General features: G+C 47.5%; 2 protein-coding genes across 7 annotated transcripts in view; both read right to left on the bottom strand.

The window, feature by feature from the left end:
* The window catches only part of mgaa (MAX dimerization protein MGA a), a 40,142-nt gene extending 29,562 nt beyond the window's left edge, over positions 1–10,580 (bottom strand). For 3 of the 4 annotated variants that reach the window (XM_030082012.1, XM_030082015.1, XM_030082016.1), the window contains exons 1-3: positions 10,364–10,580; positions 3,463–4,629; positions 456–2,319 (exon numbers count right to left, since the gene is read on the bottom strand). In XM_030082012.1, coding sequence (XP_029937872.1) covers positions 456–2,319; positions 3,463–4,562 — 2,964 coding nt within the window. In that variant the 5' untranslated portion in view covers positions 4,563–4,629; positions 10,364–10,580. The remainder of the gene's footprint in view (positions 1–455; positions 2,320–3,462; positions 4,630–10,363) is intronic. The other variant, XM_030082014.1, reaches the window with a different exon arrangement.
* Positions 10,581–12,801: 2,221 nt separating this feature from the next.
* tyro3 (TYRO3 protein tyrosine kinase) overlaps positions 12,802–15,083 on the bottom strand; it is a 33,169-nt gene continuing 30,887 nt past the window's right edge. For 2 of the 3 annotated variants that reach the window (XM_030082017.1, XM_030082018.1), the window contains exons 18-19: positions 14,535–14,671; positions 13,092–14,135 (exon numbers count right to left, since the gene is read on the bottom strand). In XM_030082017.1, the coding sequence (XP_029937877.1) occupies positions 13,646–14,135; positions 14,535–14,671 (627 nt within the window). In that variant the 3' untranslated portion in view covers positions 13,092–13,645. Of the gene's footprint in view, positions 12,944–13,091; positions 14,136–14,534; positions 14,672–15,083 lie in introns of those variants that run through there. The other variant, XM_030082019.1, reaches the window with a different exon arrangement.

The following is a 15,083-nucleotide window of genomic DNA, read 5'->3' as shown; positions in this document are numbered from 1 at the left end:
TTTTGTTGCACTTACAGGAATTTAATGAATAATGTTATCTTGACTTCACCTGGCTCACCGTCTCTCCTACATTCTGCTTAGTGTGTGTGTGTGTGTGTGTGTGTGTGTGTGTGTGTAGGAACAATTAGCCTTCTGGTATGCAATGCATTTCTCCTATGAGGCTCTAATGTGTTTTGACTGTCGCCTTAACTGTACTGAAGTTGAACAGATGTTGCTTTAAAGCTGCACAAATGTTTCTTATTAAATGTTTCTTTTTTTTTTTCTTTTTTTTTTTTTTTTTGGTTCCAGGCCTCTGACCTTGAATAAATATCAAATGCGGACCTCTGAGTAGTAAGTGTGAAAACTCCTGAACTACAATCACAGTAAATGCTAGCTAATTAGCATGGCGTGTTGTGGATTGCACTGCATCAACACACCATTCATTGCACTAGTGATGCCAACAGTTTGAAGTTTACCTTTGATGTGAAGGAAATAAATAACTGTTCCTCCACTTCCTCAAGGTTGGCTTGCATGCTAATGTCGGAGAAGTGGCCCCTCTTAAGAGCCTTATCCATCGGAGGTCTTCCCCGCCTTGATTTCTTCTTGCATTTCTGGGGCTTGTTAGCTGGGGATGGCGTTATCTGCGGACAGGGCCCCTGTGCACTGGGTGCTACTGTGCTAAAAGGTGGGCAGGAAGGCGGCGCTGCCTCTGTGTTTGAAAAATCCACCTCCATTCCAAGATCGTCATCAGTAGAAAAAAAGTGCACAAGGTCTGCAATCGAAGGAGTGGGGGACAATGCATCTCCATCTAACGAGGAAAAGGTTGGAGACAGTGACAGCTGCAGTGCAAGGGGAGACAATTCTGCCGGAAAGGGAAGCGACTGGTCGTTCTCTTGAAATGATGTGGCTGCATCAGTGGGAAGAGAAGATGTGGTGGTGGCAAGAGCCTGTGAGCCTGAGTGGGAGGGAGACTGTGAAGGCAACAAAGGTGCAGTAGGGGATGATAATGGAGGAGGCTGTGGTGGGGGCTGAATAAATGTGGTTCCAAATGGGTCAGGTAGAGGTAACACTGTATGCCATTTAAAGACAGATGCAGCATCTTCACTCTGTGGTACAACTTTTGAAGTGAGTCCTGAGGGTGCAGGACTAAGCTCTAATGCTAAAGAGGCGGGGAGGGGGGGTAAGGACTCGGGTGAGCTTGCAGGTGACAAAGGCTCAAAGCCAAAGGATGAACATTCAGAGTCAGGTAGCAAAGAGGCAGGCTTAATGTTGGATGGTGTTGATGGTAGTGTGGCAGACTCTGTAAAGGTTGGTGTCTGGGGGCTGTCAGGGACAGGTAACACTGTGTTGAGGGCTGCTGACACCACAGGAGATGCAGAAGAGGTAGTAAGAGCTGTGGACATTGTAGATATAGTTGTCCCAGAGGTATAAAATGGCTCATGTGGATTGGTTAACACTGGTGCACCATCTGACTCCAAGGCCTGGCTTTCAGCAACGTCAACTGAGGCCAAGCAATCAGTTCTTAAGCCCTCATGATCTGTAGTGGCAACTGTAGCTTGACATGAAGGACTGGGAGCCTGGTGGCCTGTTTCAGCTGCTTGACGAGTAACAGTCATGATCTTTCCAGCTGGATGAAGATGTGAACCAGTGCAACCAGACACTTGGCTGCAAGGTTCGGCGATCTTACTGCCAATATCAGCTGAAGGATCAGCTGGTTTGTCAGTGTGGTCAGGAAGTGGAGTGGCAGTAGCAGAAGGTGCAGTAGAATGAGAAATGTCTAATGGGGATTCAGTCAGGGCTACTGTATGAGACTTTGGCTCGGTCTTGACCTGCCTTGGTTTCGGTCGATGCTGCTTCAGAAACAGAGCGAGGGCTGGCAGAGGCAAGGGCGCAGGCCGTTTGTGTGGCTTTGCATTCTCCTCAGGTTTAGCTACAAGTTTACTTTTACAGTTAGAGTCTGCAGAGTTTAGAGACACTGCTGAAGCAGAAACACGTGCAGTGGATGACGTATCCCTGACCGCAGTGCAGTCTGTCAATACAGTACCCTTACAGTTCAGTTTACCTACAAGGTGTTTGTCCTCTTTTGAAGACTTCAAGGCATTTTTCTTCATTGTGTTTTCAGTTGTCTTTGCAGATGAGGTTTCAGAATGCTTTTTGAGAGACAAGCTGTCATCAGTGGCATCTCTGCCTTTGACAGCAGTGTCCTTAGTGTCAGTTTGTTCATTTTTGCAAGTAGTGCTGTTATTGATGCGCAGCTGCTCCAAGTTGCATCTTTTCAGGGAAACATGAGCCTCCCGGATCAGTTCAGAAAATAACTTCTGAGCAGGACGTGTATTGCTGCTGAGGAAAAGAATAATTAACACATTAATGATATCAATAATACCGAATGCATTTGTCAAGCGTGTCATATCATGCACCACAATGAACCAGGCAATTGTATCCACTTGGAATAAGTACACACTACATGAATATGTTCACAGGAACAACACTGTCTAATATTTAAACGCTATACCCACAATTACCAATCAATACCTAATTTCATGTATTGTCTAATCCTTGGTCTCAAACATAGATATCAAACTGTAAAGACACACAGATTTAAAGCTTATATGACATCTGAGATACGTTCTAGTTGGTATGAAAGAGATTAACAGTCATAGTGTCCGAACGTCACGGAAGATATTCAAGTTTTAAGATTTAGTTTTAGTTATGACCAATACTGAGATTGTCCATATACTACTGCCATGCCATGTCTGCCAATGTGTGTGTCCACAAGGTCTTTGGTCTTAAATCACAGCCATTTCAAATATCTGAGGTACTCTTCACAGTACTCTACCAGGTAATTCATGGTGATACCAGTTTCGAAGTGGATGTACATCATTAATTTTCAGGCCATACACAACTTGAAGAAAAGGTTTAAGTAAAACAGAGCAATATTAGACAAACAGTTGGAGTCCTGCAAAATGTTTTTCACTGTCTAGACAACATTAAATACTGGATGGTGTGGGACTTCCTGAAACTAAATGAAAACAAAACTGAAGTAATTATATTTGGCCCTCCTAGCACTGTACGAGCCTAAGCGACACACTTGGTGTCTGATCTGCAAATTTGTACAATGTGGCTAAATATCTTGGTGTTTTCTTCAACACGTTCTTGACTTTTAATAACCAAGTCAGTGGCGCTGTGAAGGGCTGGTCATCTTTGAACCACAGCTAAACTAAAGCCATTTTTATCTCATAAGGACCTGGAAATGCTTTTCCATAAAGTGTAAATCAATTAACCAGTCAAAAAACACATTGAGCTGCACAGCTTTGATACACTGCAATCAGATCCCACCATGTTAATGTTGATTTCTCTGAAATATGCTGATGGATAATCATAAGATAGTGGTCTTCCATTTTGTACTTCCTTCGAGTGTTGATGTTTGATATACAGAGTTGAAAGAACAGCCCTTTTTTCCCTTTCAAATAGTGATGCTCTTACCGAGAAGTTTCCCCCATGGATTTGGCAGGTGACTCGTCTTTGTTTGGGCTGGAGGTCTTCTGGTCTTCTGGAGTTGACACTTTCTGCTCTGCTACTTTCAAGCTTCTAGGTTTATGATTTGCAAGCAGAGACTTCAAGTTCTTTTTCACAGGATGCTGCTCATCGGTAGTTACACCTCCCTCTTTGCGCGAGTCTTTGCCAGTGATCGATTTGAGCTTCAGCAACAACGAACTGGATCCATCCTCCTTAAGTCCTTTAGCAAATGGGTTGTAGTCAACTTTCAGCTGAGCAAACCGCGAGTTCTGGTAAGCTGTCACTGCCATGAACTCAGTCTGGGGGAACGTGAATGTTACAACATGAGGCCCGTTAAGCTTTATGTCTTTAGCAGCTTTGTCAGACTGGATCACATGCAGTCGCGGCAAGTAGCGATGCAGCACGTGCAAGACGATGTTCCCCTCTTGGTTGGAGATGTCGTTGGTGAGCCTGAGTTTGTAAAACGACACTGGATTCTGCATCCAGCACTCCCCTGTTGACGGTGACTCAGGATGAGCAAATGTCTGATTCTTCACATGACGGTCTGCCCTCCCAGCAACTTGCCAGTTTTGACCAGTCCACTTGTAGCGACTGTTGTCTACAGGTTGTATGTCCATAATGAGAGAGTACTGCTTGGTTGGTTCCAAGCCAGAGATGCGAAAACGGCAGTAGGGAAACATCCTGCTGCCTTGTTTAGTCAGGATCATCTCAGTTCTGCATCTGAAGAACTCGTTCCACATGCTGTTGTTGTCCAAGGTCACTTTGATGCCTTTGCAGACGCTATCTGGTGACAGATTGTCCGACTGAGAATTCAAACTGGCAGCATGCTTCACTGTGGGGAGTGCAGACACTTTGAGGACTTCCTTTGAGTAAGTGTTGGGTTTTACCATCTTGTCTGTTTCTTCGTCACTGGCAAAGCCACCTTGTTCTAAGCCCCCTTCACTTGCTTTGCCTGGTTTTAAGGCGGCAAAGCGAGCAGCTGGAGGGGCAGCTGCAGGTGCCGCTGTCGGGGCAGTCGCCCCTTCTTGATGAAACACCATGCCTTTCTGCTTCTTCTTAGAAGCCATGAACGAGTCACGGACATTAAAAGGGCAGGAGGGCCCCACTTGGCATTCGATGGTTCAAGTCAGCATCCTGAAAGAAAAAGAGACTGTTATACACGATTATAAAACTCGCATATACAACTTATTGTATAGTCTTGCATGTGAAAAAAAAAAAACAAATCAAGACCAGAATGTCACATTTTTACTAAGACAATGGAAAAATAAGTCTTGTTATTGAGAGGAATTACTCTCTTGCTTTTTGCTGCCACTATCCCAGTCACTTTGAGAATGTGTAGTCCATAACTCAAACTTTTGATTTGTGTGCTTTGAACTGAGGAAAGGCCATGATTGTTGATTTCATTTGGTTACCAGGACTATGCATGTGCCAGGCAGACAGGTTCTCACTGTTGTATTCATATTACACCTGAATACGTTCATTAAATTCTGTGACTGCAACGTAGGTGTCTGTGGTTCCTGTGCATCCCACAGAGGCTGCAACTTACACACACCTGTCCAAAAATCTAACAAGATCTGTAATTAGTCTGCGAGACCACTGTATGCTGCTTCTGTGTTTTATGAGTTGATGTCCACTAAGAGCCAAGACAACATGATGCCAGTTGTTGTCTCTTCAACCGGCTGAAACTGAGGTTTGCAAATTTGTTCCGATCCCAGACTTCTACCCATTTCAAGAGGTCACTACATTCATGGTGAGAAATGTCCCAAAGTGTAGCAACATTGTAGCACATTGAGGCAAGCCTGAAGCAAGACAGCTTTTCACATTTAATAAAAAAGTTTATGAGAAATATGCCAAAGCATCGCTTTGGACACTGCCAGTATGGCCTTGCTTTTTCACTTTATGCAAACATAATGTCATTTGTTTTTATCTGAGCTTCATTAGAGCAGAAGTAATACAAACCTGACTACCACTCTCCGACATGGAACTATGAACACTTACATGGTGGTAGGCCATTATGATGGCGCTACAGCGACACTTCATTGCAGAAGTATAATTTGGACTTAAGCAGATAATGAAGGTTTTCTGCAACTGGTGCCAAGCAGCTCAGCAGGGTCCTCCTACAACTGTTCCGGTCCTAACTGGACCAAGGGGTGGTCCCCTTGCTTTGGAAAACCGTCCCTAAAAAGGACAAGGCTTGCCCTCTAAAAGACCACAATCACCAGTCATGAAGGTCTTAGAGAAGGGGGGTAGATGATGCTAACCTGCTCCTCCTTGACCCTATCCATGGCTACATGCAGAACAGTGGAGCCTTGCAAGGCTGCTATTCATGGACCTTCTTCCATATTCAACACCATACAGCCTGCCATCTTTTTCAGAAAACTTAGCACCCAGTTCAATTTAGACCATGGTCTAATTTTATGGATTATGGACTCAGAGGCACACGACAAACCTGCACGGAATCACCACACGGATCCGTCCATTCCGCCCTCCTGTTCATCATCTACACTAATGAATATAGGGGCTCCCTCACCAAACCACCACCTCCTCAAATTCGCAGATGTCACTCTGGTCTGAACAGGAACATGGCTCCACCATCTGTGACCTATTAGAGTGGTGTGACGGTGCGCAGCTAGAGCTGAACTTCTCTGAGATCAAAGAGATGCTTAGATACTTTAGGAGGAAGCCCCTCAAGATGAACCCAGTGGTCATCCATGGTGAGGCAGTGGAGATCGCACACCAATAACAACACAAATGCCAAGGTGCCATCTTCGATGGCACCCTGCAAACTTTGTACAACCCTTCATTGAGAGTATCCTGTGTTTCTCCTTCATCAGCTGGTTCCCATCCCTCACTGCCAAAACCAAAAACCACCTTCTAAGCATTGTGAACCACTGCTCTAAAACACCTGGAGTGTCCTTCCATAGCCTAGCCTCATTCCTCAAGCAGCAGGCCAGGAGGAAGGCCCATGACATCCTAGGGGACAGTACCCACTTGATCCACCTCCAGTTCCAAACCCTCCCTCCCAGGTGCTGCCTCCACCTCCCAAAACACTCCACCAAAAACATCATTTAACCCTGAGGTCATTCACTGAAGGGCAGTGCACTCTTCCCTGAGCTTAGCACTTGAGCCAACTTACAACTTTATACATGTTCGTCTTTTCTTCTGTTAAACTTCTTATATTCTACTGTAGAATATCTGTGTTTGTGCTTACATGTGTGTCTTGTTGACTTTTGCCCCAAAGCTACATTGCCCTTTGGGGAATTAACAAAGTTGTGCTGAATTGAACTGAATCAGAACACTGCCCATCTGAAACACTATTAGTGCTGTAAACAATCAGTGGGTTAGCTATCAGATGCTACGAGGGCGACATGATTGTTACCAGTGTAAATGTAATTACAATAAACCAAGGACGGTTTCCCCCATGTCCCATTTCAGAAAGATAGTAAAAGATATTGCTGAAAATATGACACTGTTAGTTCCAAACAAGCTACCAGCTTTGTCAGTTTGAGGCACCACACAAGACACGCAAGCTTTAGCTTGCTTAGACCAGTTTTCAAAAACGGAGATGGCACCAGCCACGTCAGGATACGTTTTTGTTGTTGAAAAGGTGCTAAGAAAATTAAAGCTAAAGGCAACATGTGTTATACAGTACAGGCCAAAAGTTTGGACACACCTTCTCATTCAATGCGTTTTCTTTATTTTCATGACTATTTACATTGTAGATTCTCACTGAAGGAATCATAACTATGAATGAACACATGTGGAGTTATGTACTTAACAAAAAAAGGTGAAATAACTGAAAACATGTTTTATATTCTAGTTTCTTCAAAATAGCCACCCTTTGCTCTGATTACTGCTTTGCACACTCTTGGCATTCTCTCGATGAGCTTCAAGAGGTAGTCACCTGAAATGGTTTTCCAACAGTCTTGAAGGAGTTTCCAGAGGTGTTTAGCACTTGTTGGCCCCTTTGCCTTCACTCTGCGGTCCAGCTCACCCCAAACCATCTGGATTGGGTTCAGGTCCGGTGACTGTGGAGGCCAGGTCATCTGCCGCAGCACTCCATCACTCTCCTTCTTGGTCAAATAGCCCTTACACAGCCTGGAGGTGTGTTTGGGCTCATTGTCCTGTTGAAAAATAAATGATGGTCCAACTAAACGCAAACCGGATGGGATGGCATGTCACTGCAGGATGCTGTGGTAGCCATGCTGGTTCAGTGTGCCTTCAATTTTGAATAAATCCCCAACAGTGTCACCAGCAAAACACCCCCACACCATCACACCTCCTCCTCCATGCTTCACAGTGGGAACCAGGCATGTGGAATCCATCCGTTCACCTTTTCTGCGTCTCACAAAGACACGGCGGTTGGAACCAAAGATCTCAAATTTGAACTCACCAGAACAAAGCACAGATTTCCACTGGTCTAATGTCCATTCCTTGTGTTTCTTGGCCCAAACAAATCTCTTCTGCTTGTTGCCTCTCCTTAGCAGTGGTTTCCTAGCAGCTATTTGACCATGAAGGCCTGATTCGCGCAGTCTCCTCTTAACAGATGTTCTAGAGATGGGTCTGCTGCTAGAACTCTGTGTGGCATTTATCTAGTCTCTGATCTGAGCTGCTGTTAACTTGCGATTTCTGAGGCTGGTGACTCGGATGAACTTGTCCTCAGAAGCAGAGGTGACTCTTGGTCTTCCTTTCCTGGGTCGGTCCTCATGTGTGCCAGTTTCGTTGTTGCGCTTGATGGTTTTTGCAACTCCACTTGGGGTCACATTTAGTTTTTGCAATTTTCCGGACTGACTGACCTTCATTTCTTAAAGTAATGATGGCCACTCGTTTTTCTTTAGTTAGCTGATTGGTTCTTGCCATAATATGAATTTTAACAGTTGTCCAATAGGGCTGTCGGCTGTGTAGTAACCTGACTTCTGCACAACACAACTGATGGTCCCAACCCCATTGATAAAGCAAGAAATTCCACTAATTAACCCTGATAAGGCACACCTGTGAAGTGAAAACCATTTCAGGTGACTACCTCTTGAAGCTCATCCAGAGAATGCCAAGAGTGTGCAAAGCAGTAATCAGAGCAAAGGGTGGCTATTTTGAAGAAATTAGAATATAAAACATGTTTTCAGTTATTTCACCTTTTTTTGTTAAGTACATAACTCCATATGTGTTCATTCATAGTTTTGATTCCTTCAATTAGAATCTACAATGTAAATAGTCATGAAAATAAAGAAAACACGTTGAATGAGAAGGTGTGTCCAAACTTTTGGCCTGTACTGTATATCTAAAAATTAAATACTTTTGCATCAGAGTTACGAGTGTGTGGCTTCCCTCTCCTGCTTAGGAAATAAAAACTAACAGCTACTTCGAATGCAGAGTAAAAAAACCAAAGAAAAAATCAAACGCTGATGGGCTAGGAGAACAGAACATGCAAAATGCAGTCTTGGCACCTGTATACAGCCTACAGATACAAGCCATTTTGACATTCCTGAAATCTGGAGAATCAGTTGAGCTGCCAGAGGTGTGACCCTCAGCTCAGCAGGGCTGGAAGGTGGTTTCTCATTGGTTCTCTCTACAACACAGAGCTACACATCCTAGATAGATAGATAGATAGATAGATAGATATACTTTATTGATCCCAACCAGGGAAATTCTGTGTGTTTTGTGCTGCTGTCACCAACATGAAACAGAGATATGTTGCAGAACCAACAGCCTTTCCTTCTGCTGTGAAAACAAAAACCTGCGCTGACCCGCTCAACCCACGGCCGCCAACAAACCAGTGTAGCGCTCCCAGTCCCGTTTACGCCTCACACTACAATATGAGCACTGTAATAGTATACAGCAAACTTTTGTTTAGCTAGCAAACCCATTTTAATCACCAATTAACAAGCCACAATCAATACATTTCCAAAGAACGTGCTCTGGTTTATGCTGCCATGGCTCCAGCACACATTTCAACACACCGCTCTGACCCGGCGGCTGCTGGTCGTCACTGCATTCACTGTGTTTGACCTCCACACTTTTGTTAGTGAACTTCAACAGAAATGTGTCCGGGATGTGTATTGATATTCCAGAATTAACTTACGTTTTCCCCATTGTGTCATTCAACGCTATTAAACATAATGTTAGCAAAGTAGTGGCTGAATGCTAATGTTAGCTGTCATCTAATGTTAGCTAACAAGAGACCAAATATATTGTTTTACCTGGCAATCTGGCCCAGCGAGCCTTTGGGTTTTTACTAGCCTTTATTTTCTCTGATGCTGATCAATCGGGAAACGCCGAAACGATAAGCTTTGGTCAGATTCAATACTTTGATAAAATCTGAAAAAACTGTAACACAGCAGTGCACCTTTATATTTTTAATTGCAGTGTTTCAGCTCCCCACCATGAGCGTGATCTCAGAGGAAAATGGCCGCCGTGTGAACATGGTCTCTTTAGTGGTGTGTACGCGCCACTTCCAACGGAGGTCCAATCATTTCCAATGGCAGAGTGAGTTATGGCTGCACCGCTGTGCTGTTCTGCAGGTTTTACATGTTCTGCATTTCTTACACATCTCCACTGACAATGCAGGCATGAAGTGGACCAACACTGCTACGCCTCACCAGCGCCCTGCTTGGTTTTCCTGGTGAAAGAATTCCACTAGTCAGGCAAATCAATAACAAACTGATGCAACAATCAATACTAGTGATCAGTTTGGTGTCATCAGCTGGGAGCCCGGGCCGCAGGCTGCGTGTGTCAGAGGAAAGCATCCCAGCTGAGGAGAGCTGAGCTGAGGCTAGCTAGCAGGCCCAGGCCTCAGGCTGAGGCCACCGGCCGGCCCGAACCCGAGGCTCCGTCCCACCGGGGCCACGCGCCCCGCGCGCACGCGGATTACCTTCTGCACGGTCGGAGCGGCGAGTGTCGGACGGAGCGGTTTAGATCCCACAGCGACAGCCTCCACGGCGACGCACAATTCCCAACATCATCGTGTATTTTTCAAGAAGGGAAAACAGCATGCGTCCCTGCACGGTGACGTCACCGCCCCGTCTTCATCATCGCCTTCTAGTGCGCAGCCTCGGCCGCCATCTTGCTGTCGCCACCTGGTTCAAAACGAGTCCCGCAACTTCCAGAGGGACGAGGCGGCGGAGGGTCCGAGGCAGGAGCCGGGGCGGGGGGCCGGGGCGGGGCGGGGCTGCTCTGCTCCGGGACGGGAGACCGAAGCTCCAGCTCCGGTCCGAGGAGGAGGAGGCGAGGAGCGGCCGGACGGAGCGGCACGGAGCGGCAGGCTGAGCTGCTGCTGTTAGCATGACACCGTCTACCTGCTGGGGGAACCGGGATGTTAACTGGTCACTGATCTGGAGTCTGTTCATGTCGGCTCATGCTGTGCAGTTTGACTCCGTGTAACGTCTGATCAGACAGGCAGGGCTCCGACTACAGCCTGGAGCCCCGCAGTAGTCAGGATAAACACGGTGCAATGGACGCTAACCAGTGTGTGTGTGTGTGGGGGGGGGGTTCTTCCTAACCACTGGCTTTACTGTGTTAGCTGGTTCACTGTGACTCGCTGTGTGAAGAGTGTGTTTCAGTGTGTGTTTCAGTGTGTGTGTGCAGCCGTCTCTCCTCTCTGGCATCACACACACACACACACACACACACTCTGTACTAGACTCCATGTCTTCATGGTTTGCATTAAACTCGCGCTGCCTTCGTTTCCCGCATCGCACGCGCAGAGAGGAGGCGGCCGTGCGGGATCTCGTGCGGGACTGACGCGGGGCGGGGAGAGCCCGCGGAGCCTCGGCGGGTTTGAGCTCCGGGTTTAAATAAATGTGTTTACAGCCGCTGGATCATCACTGAGCTGCTCACAGAGAGAGAGAGAGCAACATGGCCGCTAGGAGCCACACACACACACAGAGCAACATGGCCGCTAGGAGACACACACACACACACACACACAGAGCTGCAGGCTGTTGTTATACGGACTCGGTGGTCCTCTGAGGCCCAGCTGTCTGTAAATATGATGTTAGAGTCAATATTCAGATAGAAACTGTTGGCGCGGCGTCTCTTTAATGTCCGGCTGCTATTGGCAGAGCAGGCCCGCAGAGCCCGGCGCATGCGCAGCAGCGACTCAGACGGCAGCCCGTTTTCCTTTGTATACAAAACACACCGAACACACCGAGGGGTTTATGTTAGATGTCGCGTACGAAAACACATATTTATTCCCGCTCAGGTGAAATGAAACACCGTCCCTGCAGACGGAAGCCGGAGGAAAAAAACGCAAACGAGCTGCAGCGACACCCGGAGGCCGCCGAGCGAACTGCGTTAGCTGCCGAGCTAGCAGCCCCAGCCGCAGCCTATGGGCAGCCTGTTAGCCTGCAGCCTGTTAGCCTGCAGCCTGTTAGCCTGCAGCGGCCGCCAGGTGGCCGCCGCGTCGCTGCGGTTCAAACCCCGCAGGTTACCGCAGAGACGGTGAGCAGGCAGCCAGGGCAGCCAGAAACAGCCTGTCAGCGCTTTGTCTGTCTGTTCGTGTGAGATGCAGAGCAGCAGATGGCGGCGCTGCTCGTCTGCACTGTTAAAAAAAAAAAAACACTGTATTTGCTTGTAAATGATATTTAAATTATACAAAACGATCAAAATGGAGCTGAAGGTGCCGACGGGAGGGGCGACTCTCCAAAGCGTCTCCATCTTGAGACATGATGTGTGTGTGTGTGTGTGTGTGTGTGTGTGTGTGTGTGTGTGTGTGTGTGTGTGTGTGTGTAGCTGGAGGACATGGAGCTGAGAGGAAACAGCCTGATGTGTTTCATCCACCACGACACACACATCCTGTTTTTTTTTTTTTTTTTTAATCCTAGTCTGGTCAGGATTACTGTGTTCAGTCCGTCTCCGTGTGGAAACGTGGCGTTCCAGTGGAGCTGAATGAAATAAAAAGATGAAACCAGTGTGTGTGTGTGTGTGTGTGTGTGTGTGTGTGTGTGTGATGAACTGTCCCAGCCCCTGTGAGGAACACGGAGTTATAAAACAGACAGGCTGGGCCTCTGCTGGGGAAACACACAGGACTGGGTTGTATTTGATAAAAAAAAAAAATCAGTTTACTTTCTTTTTGAAACGTGGCTCTGTTGTGTTGGAAGAACGTGCCTCAGCTCCGTCCTCCACCATGTCCTGTATTTTCTGTGTTTCATTATGATTATTGTTCTTATTTATTGCTGGTTTATTGTGTTCCAGGACAGGAGGCCTGACTCTGACTCTCAGCGCACTGTCTGCAGCTGCAGGAGGGTGTGTGTGTGTGTGTGTGTGTGTGTGTGTGTGTGTGATGATAAGAAATGTGGAGAAATCATAAAACCCAAGTAATACTTTATTCATTCATCATGAGTATGACACATCATCTGCTTGGTGTGCAGCGCAGGGCGACAGGTCTGAGCCCGGCGGCAGGGCGACAGGTAAGGCCGTCGCAGCGTCTGCTCGTCACATCCAGGTTGTATCTCTGGAAGAAAACACGATATACAATATACAAAACATTTTGAAATATTAAAACGTCAAAGTCCCTTGATATCCCGACACGAGGAATGCTCAGAAAGTGTAAAAAAAAAAAAAAAAAGATCAAGGGTCTAGTCATTTCAGAGACGAAGGCGTTAGTGGACCGAGCGCAGCGACTTTTAGGAAGTGATGACACACAGAGCTCAGCTAGCAGCTACAGGGACTCTGAATGTTTTTTTTTTTTTTAAATAAGGCACAACCAAAACATGAGCCAGCGTCCGGCTGCTGGTTAAAGTGTTAATCTGAAGCCCTGAGTGTCACTACAACATCCCAGATTCCTACTAAACGACAGGATTACATGTTTAGAGCACACGGGACGCGTGTCCTGCCATGTTCAGTGACCCGGTCCCGGGCCGGGGGGGCGCGCCGGTCCCATCAGACACAACGCTCTGCTCAAGGGGACGGGACAGTCAGATGAGGGACCCGGCGCCCGCCTGTAATCCTAATCCAGAATAAAACCTGCTGTGTGTGCAGGGAGGGGGTTCAGAGTTAGAGAGGACCCCACAGTCGACGGAGGAGGCAGTTTATTGGTCTAAAATGAGGGAGGGGGCGTGGCCTCAGGTGCGAGCAGAGCCGACAGGAAGTAGTCTGTGCGAGCCCAGCAGGAAGTGGAGGAGGGACAGGAAGTGGTCTCTGGTCCAATCACAGCTCACACATTAATGACGACATCCTCCTCCTCCTCCTCCTCCTCGTCCCTCACTTCCTGTAACGTGTCCATCGACTCCGTCCTCCCCCTCCCTCCCCCCGCCGCCGCCGCCGCCGCCGCCGCCGCCGCCGCCTCCTCCTCCTCCTCGGTGGCGGCGCAGGGCCCGATGATGTATCTGTAATCCCCCCCGATGGCCAGCGCGGCGCCGGACGCCACCATCAGCCAGTCCTTCTCCTCGTCCTCCGTCCCGCCGCACTGCCACGGGACGCCCCAGCTCGCCGCCGCCTCCAGACCCAGGCCCCTGGCCCCCGCCCCGGAGGCCCCGACCTCCTCGTCCGCCTCCTCCTCGCCCTCCAGGTTGACGTAGAGCAGCGGCTCCTTGGTGGGGGCGGGGCTTAGGCTGAGCCACAGCGCCTCCAGCTGCTCGATCAGGTGCTGGAAGCTCGGCCGACATTTGGGCACGGGACTCCAGCAGCTGTGCATGATCTCATAACTGAGGGAGAGAGGCAGGGTCACACACACACACACACACACACACACACAGCTCAGGTGCTACCTCACCTTTTCTATCAAAAATTATCATTTTTTTAAATTAAAAAACTATCGACATGTTTTGCAGTGGTCAGGATGACCTGCTGCTCTGCCAACATTTAGGCAGGAAAAATAAAACTCAAAAAAACAAAAACAAAACAACAATAATGACAATGAGAATGAGAACAATAATAATAATAATAATAATAATAATAATGATAATAATGGTTAAATAAAACATGAAACCCTTTCATAACCATGACGACCCAGTTTCTACCTGTGACATCACAGAGACGTCACAGCGCGGGGTCAGTGCGTGTGTGTGTGTGTGTGTGTGTGTGTGTGTGTGTGTGTGCCTCACATGTCGTCTCTGCAGTCCGCCGGCTGTTTCAGACGCTCTCCTTTGATCAGGTATTCGTAGATCTCGGAGTTTTCCACGCCGGGATACGGAGTCTGTCCACGCGCCATGATCTCCCACATCGTCACGCCGAACGCCCACTGAGACCACACACACACACACACACACACACACACACACACACACACAATGTGGATGGAGGTAAAAACACTGTTCTGTCCTCTTCATGTTGAAATATTTCATCATAAAACAGGAGCTTCATGAATGCATCCAGAGCAGTTTAACAGTGTGTGTGTGTGTGTGTGTGTGTGTGTGTTAGAGTTCTCATCAGGCCTGAAAATTAAGACCCTACCCTAACCGGCCCTACTGGGCCAGCCCGAGGCCCTACCCGACCCGACTAATGAGCCGAACTTTAGGCCCGACAGCCTGGTAAAGCCTTTTTTTTAGATCTTAATGTAGCTAAGACAAAAGAACTAGTTATAGATTATAGGAAAAGCAGCCCTGCCCCCATAGTGAGTGTGATACACGGTGAAGAGGTCCAACTAGTGGACT

The sequence above is a fragment of the Myripristis murdjan genome, chromosome 22 (assembly GCF_902150065.1).
Source record: "Myripristis murdjan chromosome 22, fMyrMur1.1, whole genome shotgun sequence".
Lineage (NCBI taxonomy): Eukaryota > Metazoa > Chordata > Actinopteri > Holocentriformes > Holocentridae > Myripristis > Myripristis murdjan.
This window is presented reverse-complemented; position numbering and strand designations above follow the sequence as displayed.